Source organism: Crocuta crocuta, unplaced genomic scaffold (genome assembly GCF_008692635.1).
Source record: "Crocuta crocuta isolate KB4526 unplaced genomic scaffold, BGI_CrCroc_1.0 scaffold271, whole genome shotgun sequence".
Classification (NCBI taxonomy): domain Eukaryota; kingdom Metazoa; phylum Chordata; class Mammalia; order Carnivora; family Hyaenidae; genus Crocuta; species Crocuta crocuta.
Window position 1 is genome coordinate 6,425,949 of NW_027527824.1, and position 13,442 is coordinate 6,439,390.

The following is a 13,442-nucleotide window of genomic DNA, read 5'->3' on the forward strand; positions in this document are numbered from 1 at the left end:
ATAACATAATCCGAGTACTTCCATAGTTTGAACTTCTCAAGAATCAGGTTCAAAGCAAGTGACGCGGTTGTTACATGCATCTCAAACCCTTGATCATACTTAGGACTCAACAAGCAGCTGCTATTATTTCAAAGTATTAGTGAACCTAAAATTGTTTTTATTGAATCTCACACAAGGTGCTGAGAATGCTAAAGTCGTTAGAGGATTTTATCTGTGCACTTGTTTTTCAAATAAGAATTAGACCCAAAGAAAACAAAGTAGGAACACAAACACGACGGGCTACTTTTGCACAAATACATACATGCACTCAGGCAGGGTTCTATTCTAAACAGCACCATTTACCTTCTGCCCTTCTCACAAAGCTTCTCAATTTCCGCTTTCAGATCCTGCTCCTTCTGCAAAAACTCCTTTTTTTCTTTCTCTATCTTCTTCTTTGTTTCTTCGCGCTTTATTGTTACATCCTGGATGGCCTTCAGTATCTCCTGAGTCCCCCATAATTACAGTCACACACAAATAAAGAAGGAAAGGAATTAGTTCTTTTGGTGTGAAGGTTATTTTTAACTAACACAAATTAACACACTGATTTTAGTAAATTCAAGTTGAAGTGAAAGAATCTGGTTGATGAGTGGCTCTGAAAGCCAGTATTTAGACGGAAGAAAGGTACAATAAAGTAGATTTCAATTCAGCAGGATAAAGAATTTCTAACAATCCCAACTGTTCAAAAACGGAATGTACTGCCTTCCGAAGCAATGACCTCTCTATTACTCGTGTTCAGTTAAGGCTGAATGAACACCTGAAAAGAATGCCTGTACAGAGTGGGAATTTCTTACTCCCAACAGAAAGGGTCTTGTTTTGTTCTGTTAAGGTTCTACTTTGTTTTGTGTAAGGTGTTTTGTTGTTGTTGTTAAAGTAAAACAACAACAAAAAATATATATACATATATACATACATACCGTAGTAAGATGTCAAATAATAAAGCGATAGTTAAGTCACCCCTTGTCCACCCTACGTCCACCCATAACAAACATGACGTTCACTGTTTGGAGCATGCTTTCACATCTCTCTCTGTTCTCACACAAACACATGCATATTTATCTATGTATTTCTTTGCTTTTGTGTTTTTTCCAAACGAGAGAATTTTATACACATCGTCCGGCATGCTCTTTCCCACTTGACGTAAACACACTGTCAATACAGACTTAACTTAAAAATAGCCGTGTAAGACATAATATGTACATAGCCAATTTATCTAACCATTCTATGCTACGAGTTCATTAAGCTGACTCCAGTTTTTGGTAACTACACAGCATACTGTAATAAATACTGTGTGTGTCTATACTTTCATACAAAAATGTTTACTTCTGTAGAACAGACTTAATAGTACGACTGCTAGGCCACAGAACATTTTAAGTTTTGTTTTGTTTTGTTTTTTTAATATTTTTATTTATTTCTAGGAGAGAGAGAGAGAGTGTGAGCAGGGGAGGGTCAGAGAGAGAGGGAGTCACAGACTGAAACAGGCTCCAGGCTCTGAGCTGGCAGCCAGCACAGAGCCCGACGCGGGGCTTGAACCCACGAACCGCGAGATCATGACCTAAGTGAAAGTTGGACGCTTAACCGACTAAGCCACCCAGGCGCCCAGCTACATTTTAAGCTTTAACACAATTTTTTTTAATTAAAAAAAATTTTTTTAGTGTTTATTTTTAAGAGAGAGAGAGAGAGGGAGGGAGAGACAGACAGTGCGTGAGTGGGGAAAGGCAGAGAGAGGGAGACACAGAATCTGAGCAGGCTCCAGGCTCTGAGCTGTCAGCACAGAGCCCGACACGGGGCTCGGAGTCACAAGCTGTGAGATTATGATCTGAGCTGAAGTCGGCCACATAACGGACTGAGCCATCCAGGCGCCCCCTAACTGATAATTCTTAATAACTTTTCCAAAACGGTTGTAACAATGCATACATCTACAAATGTCTGAAAAGAGTTCATCTTTCCTCACCCCTGACAACTTATTTCACTTCTGCCAATGTCTTGAGGGGAGAGAGAGGAATGCTATCTAATAACTTTAGGGAGCATTTTCCTAACTCCCATCCTTTACTGTTTTGAATGTCTGCCTCCTCCAACTTGAAGCAGCATTCAATGCAGAGACTATGTTTCCTTTACCACTAAATCTGCAGAGCTGAGATCAGGAACTCAGAAAGTACTTGCTACATGAATGAATGAATGAATACCAGTGAGGTTGAGCTTCTTTTCGTTTATTTATTATCCGCCTGCTTTTCCTCTTCTGTGAATTACCAAGTATAACTGTTGTAGGCAAAATAGTAGCCTCTTCCCCCAAAATATGTCCACACTGTCATCTAATCTAATCTATGGGACCTGTGAATATGTCACCTTCCGCGGGAAGAGAGACTGTGCAGGTGTGACCAAGCTAAAGACCTGGATGTGGGGAGAGAATCCTGGATCAAACACCAAGCCTAATCATCCAGGCCTTGAAAAGTGGAGAACCCTTCCCAGGTGTGATCAGACAGAGTCAGATCAGATGAAGAGTGGTCAGAGATGGAAATTTGCGGACTTGGAAGATGGAGGAGGCGGCCACAAGTCAAGGAATGCAAGCACCCTCTGGGAGCTAGAAATGCAGAGAAAGGTATTCTCCCTGAGTCTCCAGGAAGGGATAAAACCCTGCCAACACTTGGATTTTAGCCCAGTGACACCCAGGTTGGACTTCTGACCTACAGGACCGTGAGAATTATAATATATTTACATCATGTTCAGCTGCCAAATTCATCGTTATTTGTCACAGCAACAACAGGAGACTATATAACTTTTCCCGGTTTTTCTCTCGAGTATTTGACTTTTACCACAAATCTACAGAAGTCTCAGAACACAGATATGGATATTAAACCGTTCATCAGATGTGCCACAAACATTTTCCCAGTCTAACATTTAACTTCTGAGTAGTTTTTGTACCATTTGCCGTATCGAAAGTTTTAAATTATATATAATAAATTTGATTTATTTTCTCATGACTTCTGGGTTTTTTGCCGGGCTTAACATGACCTCCTGCAACTCAAGGTTTTATAACATGCTCCTAAACTTTCTTCTAATTTATATTTTTTTCAGTTTTCACATGCAGAGTTTTAATTTACCTAGAATTATATGTTTTACTATAACGTAAGAGTCTAATCACATGGTTTTGTAGGTAGACAGTCAACTGTGTCAACAAAATATGTTAAATAAATAACTTTTCTCTCTGAACTAAAATACTAGTGAGAGTTTGAGCAAGGTGCCTTCAAAAATTCTTTTTATTCCTAAAATTCTAAGACAACCATTAAAAAACAAATAATGCTCTTCTATTTCTATTAATTCAGAAACAAAAATTAAAGTTTGATTAGGAAGTGTAGCTTTACTTATTGACAATTTTAATAAACAAAAAACCTGGTGATTCTTCATCTCTTCTTCTCTCCTTTGCTGAAGTTGCTTTAATTGCACTTGGAGCTGATTCTCCACCTGTCTCTGCTTGTCCAGAACCTCCTGGTAACGCTCCTTCAACAGAGTTCTCTCTGTCATCATTTTGTCCTGTTTGTAACCAGAGAAGAGAAGTTTAAGTCCCCGATCTAACTGTAAAAAAACAGTCACCAGATGCCTCTTCGAGGCACTGTGCAGAGCCCTGGGCTGCACAATCCAATGATCTAACTGCTGGCCATGTGTGGCTATACAAATTTGAATCGATTAAAATAAGAGATTTTAAAAATACGGCCCCTCAGTAACCTAGCCACATTCCAAGTACTGAGTAGCCACAAATAACAAAAGGCTACCGTACTAGACGGCACAAGATGCCAAGACATTTCCATCATCACAGGACATTCTATCTACAACACTACTCTAAGGTGAGGGCTGGCAATGTATGGCCTGTGGGCCCAATCCAGCCATTGTCTGCCTTTACGAATAAGCTTTACAGGAACACAGCCATACCCAATGGCTTACAAGCTGCTTTTATACTACAGTGAGCGGAATGGTTACAACAGAACCCATAGAGCCCCAAAGACTAAGACATTTACCATCAGACATTTTACAAAAAAGTCTGGCAGTCACTGCTCTAGGGATAAGAGGAAGGAGGCATTTTATCAGAGCAAGAAGAAATGAATGGGCAAAGACCAAAAAAACTGATCACCTACTCAAGAATGCATCCAGGAAACAGGATTCCTTACTGGTCACTAGTGCTAAAAATGGACAGACCCACTAAAGGGGTCTGGCAAACACGGTATTCGGGTTGGGCCACTCAGCCAAGCCTCGTATAATAGAGGAGCAGAAGTTAAGGCTTCTGAGAACCACGGTGCAGTTCTAACTCCTCACATCCATAAATCAAGAAAAGTGATGCTTACCTTTCAAAGGGACACTAAAACTTAAAAGACGGTCAATTTAAAATGGATCTGGTATAAGGCAGCCCGTGTAAAATTTAAACTGTGAGAGTTCAAATGGACTTGTTCATTAAAAGATAACTATTTTGGGGGCGCCTGGGTGGCTCAGCCAGTTAAGTGTCTGACATCAGCTCAAGGCATGATCTTGTGGAGGTTGGTGGGTGTGAGAGCCGCGTCAGGCTCTCTGGTGTCAGCACCGAGCCTGCTGTAGATCCTCTGTCCCGCCCTTTACTACCCCTCCCCTGCTTGCACATGCACTCTCTCTCACTCTCTCTCTCTCAAAAATAAATGTTAAAAATTTTAAAAAGATAAGGACAATTATGTTCAAAGCAAAGACAGGCTTTAGAAGCGAAAGAAGGAAAACATATCACGTTATGATAATAAAAAGCTCTCAAAGGGGACTACAGCTTTGGGACGCGCTAGTCCTTAGTGCAGGTGCTGAAACATGACTCAGGCTCCCCAACGACTCCTCAGGGTCACACTGTTACAGGGACTCTGAACTGGAGGCCTATAACGGGCATCAGGGATCTGTGAACTCTTTGAAATTGGGGTGAGGGAGGGAGATACATTTTTCTGAGACGAGAATTAATGTTTTCAAAACATTCTGGAAGCATCTGGGTGGCTCCATCAGCTAAGCATCTGACTTTGGCTCAGGTCATAATCTCAGTTTGTGAGTTCAAGCCCTGTATTGGGTGAACCCAAGCCCCACTTTGGGTGAGTCCTGCTCCTCTCTCTCTCTCTCTCTCCCTCTGCCCCTCATGGGACTCTCTCTCTCTGCCCGTCACTCACCTGCGTCCTCTCTCTCAAAACAAAATAAAACACCATTCTGAAAGAAGACTTTAACCCAAGAAAAGTTAAAGGTTAAAACACATATGCAACTAGTAGATAAGAGGAATCCTTTCTTTCTTAACCACAGCTCTTCCCCTTTATTTCCTTGTGGTACCTCCTCTGTCCACGATGCATATTTAGAACAACTCAGGACGGCAAAAATACCCACCGGTTTCATGGTAAGAAAGAAGGCTGAAGGTACATACTAATCGCACACACAGAGAACTGACACAGTAAACTACTCGATCCAAATCATCTCATCTTAACAGGCCAAAGTCACTTTGTTTCATGGGGTGGCTAATTGGCTCCAAGGATCAGAAGTCCCAATTTCAAATGCAGGCAGTGGGAAGTTACCATAAATTCACAAGAACGGAAACAAACAGAACAGGAGCCAAGTGTCTTGTACCGCCACCAAGCTTAACACCTGCCTAGCGCCACTGCCTTTTTAAAAACAGTTCTGTATTAATTTCAATATGCACTAAAAATGTAACCAACAAAATATTACTAGTAGTTACAATCCAACCAGGTAAAAAGAATGATCAGATTTAAAGTCAATTCTGAGAACATCATTAAGAAAAACAGAATAATGGGGTGCCTGGTGGCTTAGTCAGTTGAGCATCTGACTAGGGCTCCGGTCATGATCTCGTGGTTGGGGAGTTCAAGTCCTGCATCGGGCTCTGTGCTGACAGCTCAGAGCCCATTTCAGATCCTCTGTCTCCCTCTCTCTCTCTGCCCCTCTCCCGCTCACACTCTCTCTTTCAAAAATAAGTATTAAAAAAAACTTTTTTTCAATAAAAAGATAAACAGATGGGGTGCCTGGGTGGCTTGGTCGGTTAAGCGTCCGACTTTCGCTTAGGTCATGATCTCGCGGTTCGTGGGTTCGAGCCCCGCGTCGGGCTCTGTGCTGACAGCTCAGAGCCCATTTCAGATCCTCTGTCTCCCTCTCTCTCTCTGACCCTCCCCTGCTCACGCTGTCTCTCTCTCTCTCCTAGAAATTAAAAAAAAATAAAAATAAAATAAAATAAAAAGATAAACAGAATAAAAACGTAACAAATGTCACAACGGTTTACACCAGTGACCGAGGCTGGGAAACGGGGGGACTGGAGGGACGTGCCCTGCAGCACCTGCGCTGGCCACTGGCCAGTCCAGGACAACGCAGAAGGAAGAGCTGCACCTCCGCTTCTACCCCGGTACCTTCCCCAGCTCCCCACACTTGGATCTCCTGATTTGTGTAATGTTTACCAACAGAAGAGTCTCCTACTGTGACCTCTCTCTTACCAGGAAGATTTGTTATGAGGCCATTTGCAGGCATATTTTTCTGTGGTGATTGTTATGTGGATAGTTTGCATCGCCTTCATTCTTTCACTATTGTATCAGAAGCATTTTCCATGTTGCATATAGTTCATTTTAAGGGTTGGTTGTTTCCATTAAAACAAAAAATGAAAACCATTGCTACATAGCTCTTGCCTTCTAATGAACTTTTAGTTATTTGGGAGAATAAATTCAAATAAGTGGGATAAATGGGTCAAAGTATATAAATTTCCATCATTTCTTAACTTGTGAACAACCACTAAACTTGAGGCTTTCTGGCCCATAAAAAATAATGGTCATTATTATTTTTTACGTATTTATTTCACTTCAAGTTAGTTCACATACAGCGTAGTACTGGCTTCAGGAGTAGAACCCAGTGATCCATCACTTACATAAAACACCCAGCGCTCATCCCAACAAGCGCCCTCTTTAACGCCTAGCTCCGCTGCCTTTTTAAAAGCCCGTGGGCCAAAGAACACAGCCACACAAAATATAACCCGGGGCCTCTGTTGGCCAAATGGCGGGCTGGCTTTCCGCTCCTGCTTCACACTGGTGCTACAGCTTCTGTAGAACTTAGCTGGCCCCTTAGATTGCTACAGGCATCGGAACCCCACCCTGCAACTGTGGGGATGAAATAAGTACTTTGCATGAAGGTGCTTAGAGTAAGTGCTCAAGAAACCGTGAATTCTACCCCCTTTCCCTGGGGCTTCTCTTCTAGCTTGGTGTCCACCCAGCACCCCCCATCAGCTTGCTCATCTGTAGGATCTTCTTACCCACCTCTTACGAATGATGCCTGAGTTGCTGCTCTCTATGTGAAAAACTTTATTTGCTTCATCTGGTTAACGTGCTCCCATAACTTCCTTCCTTCCATCTGCCCCTCAATGTCTTCAACTTGATCAAATATTCACTTTCTTATCTAGTCGGGTGCTGCAAGCACTCTGCCTCCTTTCCTGCACGCGGTTACCACGTACTACCCTACAGACCTCTTCCCGATGCTGGGGTGCCTTTCCCAGCCTCAGCCTTCCTCTTGAAAAATACGTATTTTGAGATCCGTACACTCAAGCGATGGGAAGTTTTTATCGCATAAATGCCAGGGATAGTTCAGAGACCATTTTCACAACAATTAATGAGCAGCTCTTGAGGTTTTAAAAAACCAATTACTAGGAATAAAAAAGGGAAGATACGACTCAACAATACGCCAGAAAAATGTACAGAAAGCTCAGCAACGTGAGAAGACTGTCACAGGTAAGCTTGAGAAACAGCCTCTGGCATGAAAGAGAGAAGGAGAATCCCACTGTGCTGCGAATCACTTCTTCTGTACCTGGATTACTGTACTTAGCTCTTAGGGTCACATTTTCAAAGCACTGACAAAATGGACGTGTCCCAGTGGAAAAGTAACTGGGGTGATGGAAGGGCTGGGAAACGTATGCCGTGAAGAAAAGAAGAACGTTAAAAATGTCTGGATGTGTTTTTTTCTGGAAAGATTCAGATTTGAGGGGGGAGAGGAAGAGGCATTAAAAAAAAAAAAAACCCTTCAAGTAAATGTAGGGCAAACAAGCAAAGGAGGGCTTGGATTTACTCTACGGAGCCCAAGAGAACACTGTTAACAGGCAGCATTAGGGGTCTGTCCTCATCTCGGAATGAGAGCTGGCAATGGGAGGGGCCAGGACAGCTCAGCTGGTTGGACAGCTCAGTGTGTCCAACTCTCGATTTCAGCTCAGGTCATGATCTCACAGTTTGTGAGATCAAGCCCCGCATCGGGCTCTGTGCTGACAGCAAAGAAAGCTTGGGATTCTCTCTCTCGGTCTCGCTCTGCCCCTCCCCTGCTCTCTCTCTCTCTCTCTCTCAAAAAAACTAAACTGAAAAAAAAAAAAAGATCCAACAATAAGAGCTATTTCTCATAATACAATCGGCTGCTTTATGAGTAATAAGCTTCCCATCTCTGGAAGTGATCAAATAGAAGTTAGCTGACCGTCTGTCAGGAATTTGAAAAGGAGATTCCTGCACCATTTCTAACTGAGATGATATGACTCAAGATAGTCAGAGTTAATGGTCTCATATATCACAGTGACTGTTTAAATACTTACCAGGTTCTTTTCAATATCTTGATCTGTGTTTACCTCTGAATCAGCTGTCTTAAAGTCGGTCTACAAGGAAAGAAACAATTATATTCAGAAATGTTCAGAGACATTTTAAAAGGCAAAATTAGTCTTCAGTAGTTTCACCTAGAAATCTGCCACAAGTAACTAAGAAGCTAACTTTTTTTTGCTTTCCCCTTACGGGCTTCCTAGCAAGAGGACAGTAGGTCTGGCACACAGACGCTGACCTCTGTACCGCACTGAGCTGCGTCCCACAGGACAACCCAAGGACTGACAGACAGCCTCGAGTGTGAAGTAAGAATCCTGACCCCACAACCGATCGTGCCCATCCTTCCTCCTACAATAAAGACACTGGTCACTAGGAGGCGGAATGCAATGAACTTCTTAAGCTGCAGGTCAGAGAATTCACAAGGAATCCTCCTGCAAGGACAAAGATGGGAAATATGAATGCTAACGACCAACTACGACCAATTAGTCAGTGGAAGAGATATATGGAGGTCACAAAGTTCCTGGTCGCCATGATTAGACACTGGCTCCTGGCTTTATTATCTATCGAGCACCGGAAGGATGTCCTCACACGGCAATGTGTGAAAATCGTACGGTAGCTGCCGACCAGAAAACGAGACGGAGGAGCTCTCCGCCACCTATGAAGAAACGTCTCCTACCCTCGATAAGTACGTAAATAAATAAAGAGCCCCAATTCCATTGTAGTAATAGAAACTTGATACTTGACCTGTACGGCAATGTTTTGAGAAAGCTTCAGGGAAGCGCTATCCTGATCATCATCCTGATCCACTCTGACACCTTCAACCCCATTTGCGGGGGGCACCACAGGTCGGAAATCCCAGCCTGTGTCCCTGCTACCTTCCTTTAGGATGGAGGCTGGCGGGGAATTCTCTTCCGAACAATTCCCGGAGGCAAGCTGCTGCGTGCGGCACCCTGCCTTAAGAGACCGAGTGACGGGACGGAGGCTCTCCCGGAGGCACGTGTCCCCCTCCTCTCCTGCCGTGTTGGCCACGTCCTTCAAATCAGCCTGAGACCCACCGCCAGAAAGACCAAGGGCTGTGGCTAGCGAGTTTTCTCCTGACACCGCCCGGTGCGCTGCTGACGTGCCACCTGCTGATGAACCAGGACTCGGCTCTGGCCGTTCCCAGTGGACATTTCTGTTATTCTCCTTGCTTATCGTCTGGCTACTTACACTCGACAGAGGCGAGTTCTTGTGCTTCTGGGCGGGGTCTTTGGGGCTATCAAAGACATAAGACAAGAAGTTTCTCTCTTCACCCAATCTTAAGGAGGATTAATACACAATATTAATACACAATAAAGAAAGTATTAATACACAATACCTTTAACATCACGACTAGAGGAACAAAACCAGGCTACACAAGCCCCCCAGACTATCAGAATGACATGGAACTTAGTTCTTGTCCAGCACTTTTTATGCCCTATACAGGGAGGACAGTCGGGCGGTTAAGAACCTGGCCTGTGGAGACAGACCTTGACTGTTCAGTCATGGTAAATAAACACACATAAATGACTATGAGGATGCAAAAATTTCTGAGATCCAATTTGAATAACTTTTAGGGATGTCGGTGAAATAGCCTAATAATGCTCGTCATCATTTCACTTAGTTACATGTACTTAGTGCCATGTAATGTTCTAGTAAATACAATAGTAACTTAAAAATGTTCCACTCTCACTGCCCCAAAAATAATGTTCAAATTCCTTATACAGATCTTTGCCCAGAACCACTTCCTAGGTTCTTCGAGAGTTGTCTGGAACATAGCATCTTCACTTCAAGTTGTCTGGGGCAAAGACAATTTTGAATCCAACACTGAAGCTGTCAGTAGAAATTTTATCCCAGGCAAGTACACACGTGTGCAACACTGGGAGAGTTCTTTATCGTTTGTCGTGGCCACTCAATGCATTGCTTTTTGAAGAGATCTTCAAAATCGATTTACAATGACATCTCACATCCAGAACAGTTAAGTCTCTCACCAAGGAATAATGACTACATCTGTTAAATTTCCTTGCCTCTTCTTTTTTTTAAAACTGGTTTAAAACACCCATTAGTACCCCCAAGCCAGCATCGACTGAGGCTTTAGGTCACAGTGTCTTCCGTTCTCAATAGGTACAGGCATTCGAAATAGAACACCTGAGAGCATCCTGGGATACAAAAACCTTTATAAACACTTTTGGCTGATTCCTTGCTGAGAGTTACCTGAGGTAGTGGGGGAGGGGGAAAGACACTTAATTATTAATTGGGGCATATACATTCCCATATATCCTGAGTGTAAATCCTGAGTCTGCTCTTCACCGGTTGTTTGACTCTGGGCAAGCTGCTTAACTTCATTTGTAAAATAGAAATCTTACCCTCCTAATAGGATTATTGTGAGGATGACAGGAAATCATGCGTGTTAAATATTTAGTACAGAGCCTGGCACAGTACATATTCAATAAACTTCAGCTGCCGTTATTATTACTAGTAGTATGCGGCTGATTCTATTTATAAAATGAAGATCCAAGTTTATGGTTAGGCTTCCTTAACATTTGCCCACATCACCACTTCGCTAACAAATGTCTCTTCACGTAAGCCAGTATTTATTAAGTACTATGGAGTCAGACAGGCCTGGGTTCAAACTCTGACTGTAGACTGGCGACCCCGGACAAGTTACTAACCTCTCTGTGTCTCAGTTTCCTCATCTGTAAATGGGAATAATAGTATTAGCACCCCCCCTCCCCACCAGGTTTGTTGGGAAGATTAACTGTGTTAATATGTACAAAACCGTTAGTAAAGTATTAACTATTATATCAGGTCCTAGGTACTCTAAAACACAGTTGAGGTGGAATATACAATGTAGTACAACACTGTACATAACTGTATGTTAAGCACTCTAAGGTGCAAGGTCGGGCAATCATAACTCCAGGCCTCAAGAGCTTAGATAGAAGGCAGAATGTCTACACGCAGCAGTAAGCCATACTAACACAGCGATCTATTTATCTGTAGCTAACATAGATATACATATATTTGTGTGTGTGGGTATACTTGTCTCATGTATATGTATGTGTATAAGTCTGTATCTCTACGTAAGACAGAAGACATGTATAAATATACCAGTATGATATATAACACAATATATAATATATATAATTGTAACAAATACATAGATATACACACAGGTATACTACGTACCATACACACATAAGTAACTGAACATATAGCCCATGTAAAGTAGGGTGGTGAAACAGTTGCATTTTTGGAAAAGTCTGACCCCGTGTTCTAATCTTATTCACTCAACACATATCTAGCATGGCTGCTGAGTGCCAGGTGCTATGTTAGGTACCGTAAATACACATTTGGAAGCACTTAATCTAGCACAGCACCATCAGAGCCAAAAAGAGGAAAGCCCAGCTATGCTTCCCTAGGAAGCCATCTCAGAAGCCCTTTGCCCCGGTGAACCTTTGCAGTCAGGTAGGCACACGTTACCTTAGACCGTCTGGGAGACCTTCGTCTGATTTGGAAGCACATAAACTAGAAGAGGGTTCTGGAGGATTGGGGGCATTGGACACCACACCAGCCACCTCAGACGCCGCCGCCATCATGCTCTGTACATTCAGAAACAAATTACAGGCTACAGTTTCCAAATGTTGAAACAAGTGTATCTTTCCCCCTGAGAACATCCATTGGACAGAGTTCCAGGAAAGAAACACAAAGCAAAAGTTGGGTCCCAGGAGAGAATAAGGCTTCAGAGTTTTCTGCAGCAGGGGTTAAAAAGATCCTTTGGCTACGCCAGGGCCCCCGTGGACATCAATCGCCAGCAATCGCCACGTTTATAGAAACAGTGAGGAGTCTGTACAAAGCCTTTTCACTTTTGGCAGAAATGCAGTGATTTAAAAACAGACTAGTCTGTGAGAATCTTCCAAATGGTCCAGTCGTCTACCTTAACGTATCATTTACAAACAACGTGGGGGAGGGGCCTCAAAATCAATAACATCTTACACTTTTTAAACCACGAAAAGCATTCTTCCTTATTTTAAGTGAAGGCTTTTGGAGGTGGTGAGCAGTGTGAGGGGAAAAAAAAGCAACACTGTATCCGGCAACCCTAGCTTCTTTTCCGGTCACTGTGCTCCCCACAGATGGGAAATGTTTAGAGAACCAGTGGCTGAGAAAAAATACACTCTTAAAAGTTACTACAAGGGTCCAAAGGAGTACAAGCATCTCGGGTACTCCACCAAGAAAAAGAGAAGCTGCGAAACGGGGTAGCCCAAGTCAGGGAACCAGGACTTTGGATCAAAAGGTCATCCTTTGTGAGGCAGGACAAACTCGCGGTCCTCTATGGTGAAGACAAAGGGGGTGCAAAGAATGTGAGGGGGGCGGCTAGGGGGTGTCACATAGGGTTCGTTTAAATTCTTGTTTTTATTTTAATAGCATCTCAGGTACCTCTCTCCCNCAGGCCAGGGACCCTGTGTGCCTCAGTTTCCCCCAGTATACAAAGCTCCTGGGAGAGAATGGGCCCAGATCGCCATTCCTGCTCCGTCGGGTGCAAACAGTCTGCCCCAACAGAGCCCGGGGTCGCGGGTCCTCGGTGCCCGGTAAACGAGACCGCAGGGCACGGGTCCTCCGGGCGACTCCGCGGCTAGAGCCTAAGGGGGCGCGGGGCAGGTACCGCGCGCTGCACGGTGCAGCGCGGGCTGGGAAGTCGAACGCATCAAGGGAATCCCTGCGGCGGCCGCCAGCGAGGCGACCACGCCAGGAGCGAAGGGGGTCGGGGGAGGACAGGGCAGGGCCGGGAAG

At 43.6% G+C, this 13,442-nt stretch overlaps 1 protein-coding gene across 2 annotated transcripts in view; it reads right to left on the reverse strand.

Annotated features, from left to right (window-relative positions):
- The window catches only part of RNF214 (ring finger protein 214), a 42,881-nt gene extending 30,431 nt beyond the window's left edge, over positions 1 to 12,450 (reverse strand). Inside the window, exons 1-5 of one of the 2 annotated variants that reach the window (XM_077777471.1) lie at positions 12,135 to 12,450; positions 9,846 to 9,891; positions 8,636 to 8,695; positions 3,427 to 3,567; positions 343 to 482 (exon numbers count right to left, since the gene is read on the reverse strand). In XM_077777471.1, coding sequence (XP_077633597.1) covers positions 343 to 482; positions 3,427 to 3,567; positions 8,636 to 8,695; positions 9,846 to 9,891; positions 12,135 to 12,328 — 581 coding nt within the window. In that variant the 5' untranslated portion in view covers positions 12,329 to 12,450. Of the gene's footprint in view, positions 1 to 342; positions 483 to 3,426; positions 3,568 to 8,635; positions 8,696 to 9,380; positions 9,892 to 12,134 lie in introns of both variants that reach the window. The other variant, XM_077777463.1, reaches the window with a different exon arrangement.
- Between the last annotated feature and the right edge of the window lie 992 nt (positions 12,451 to 13,442).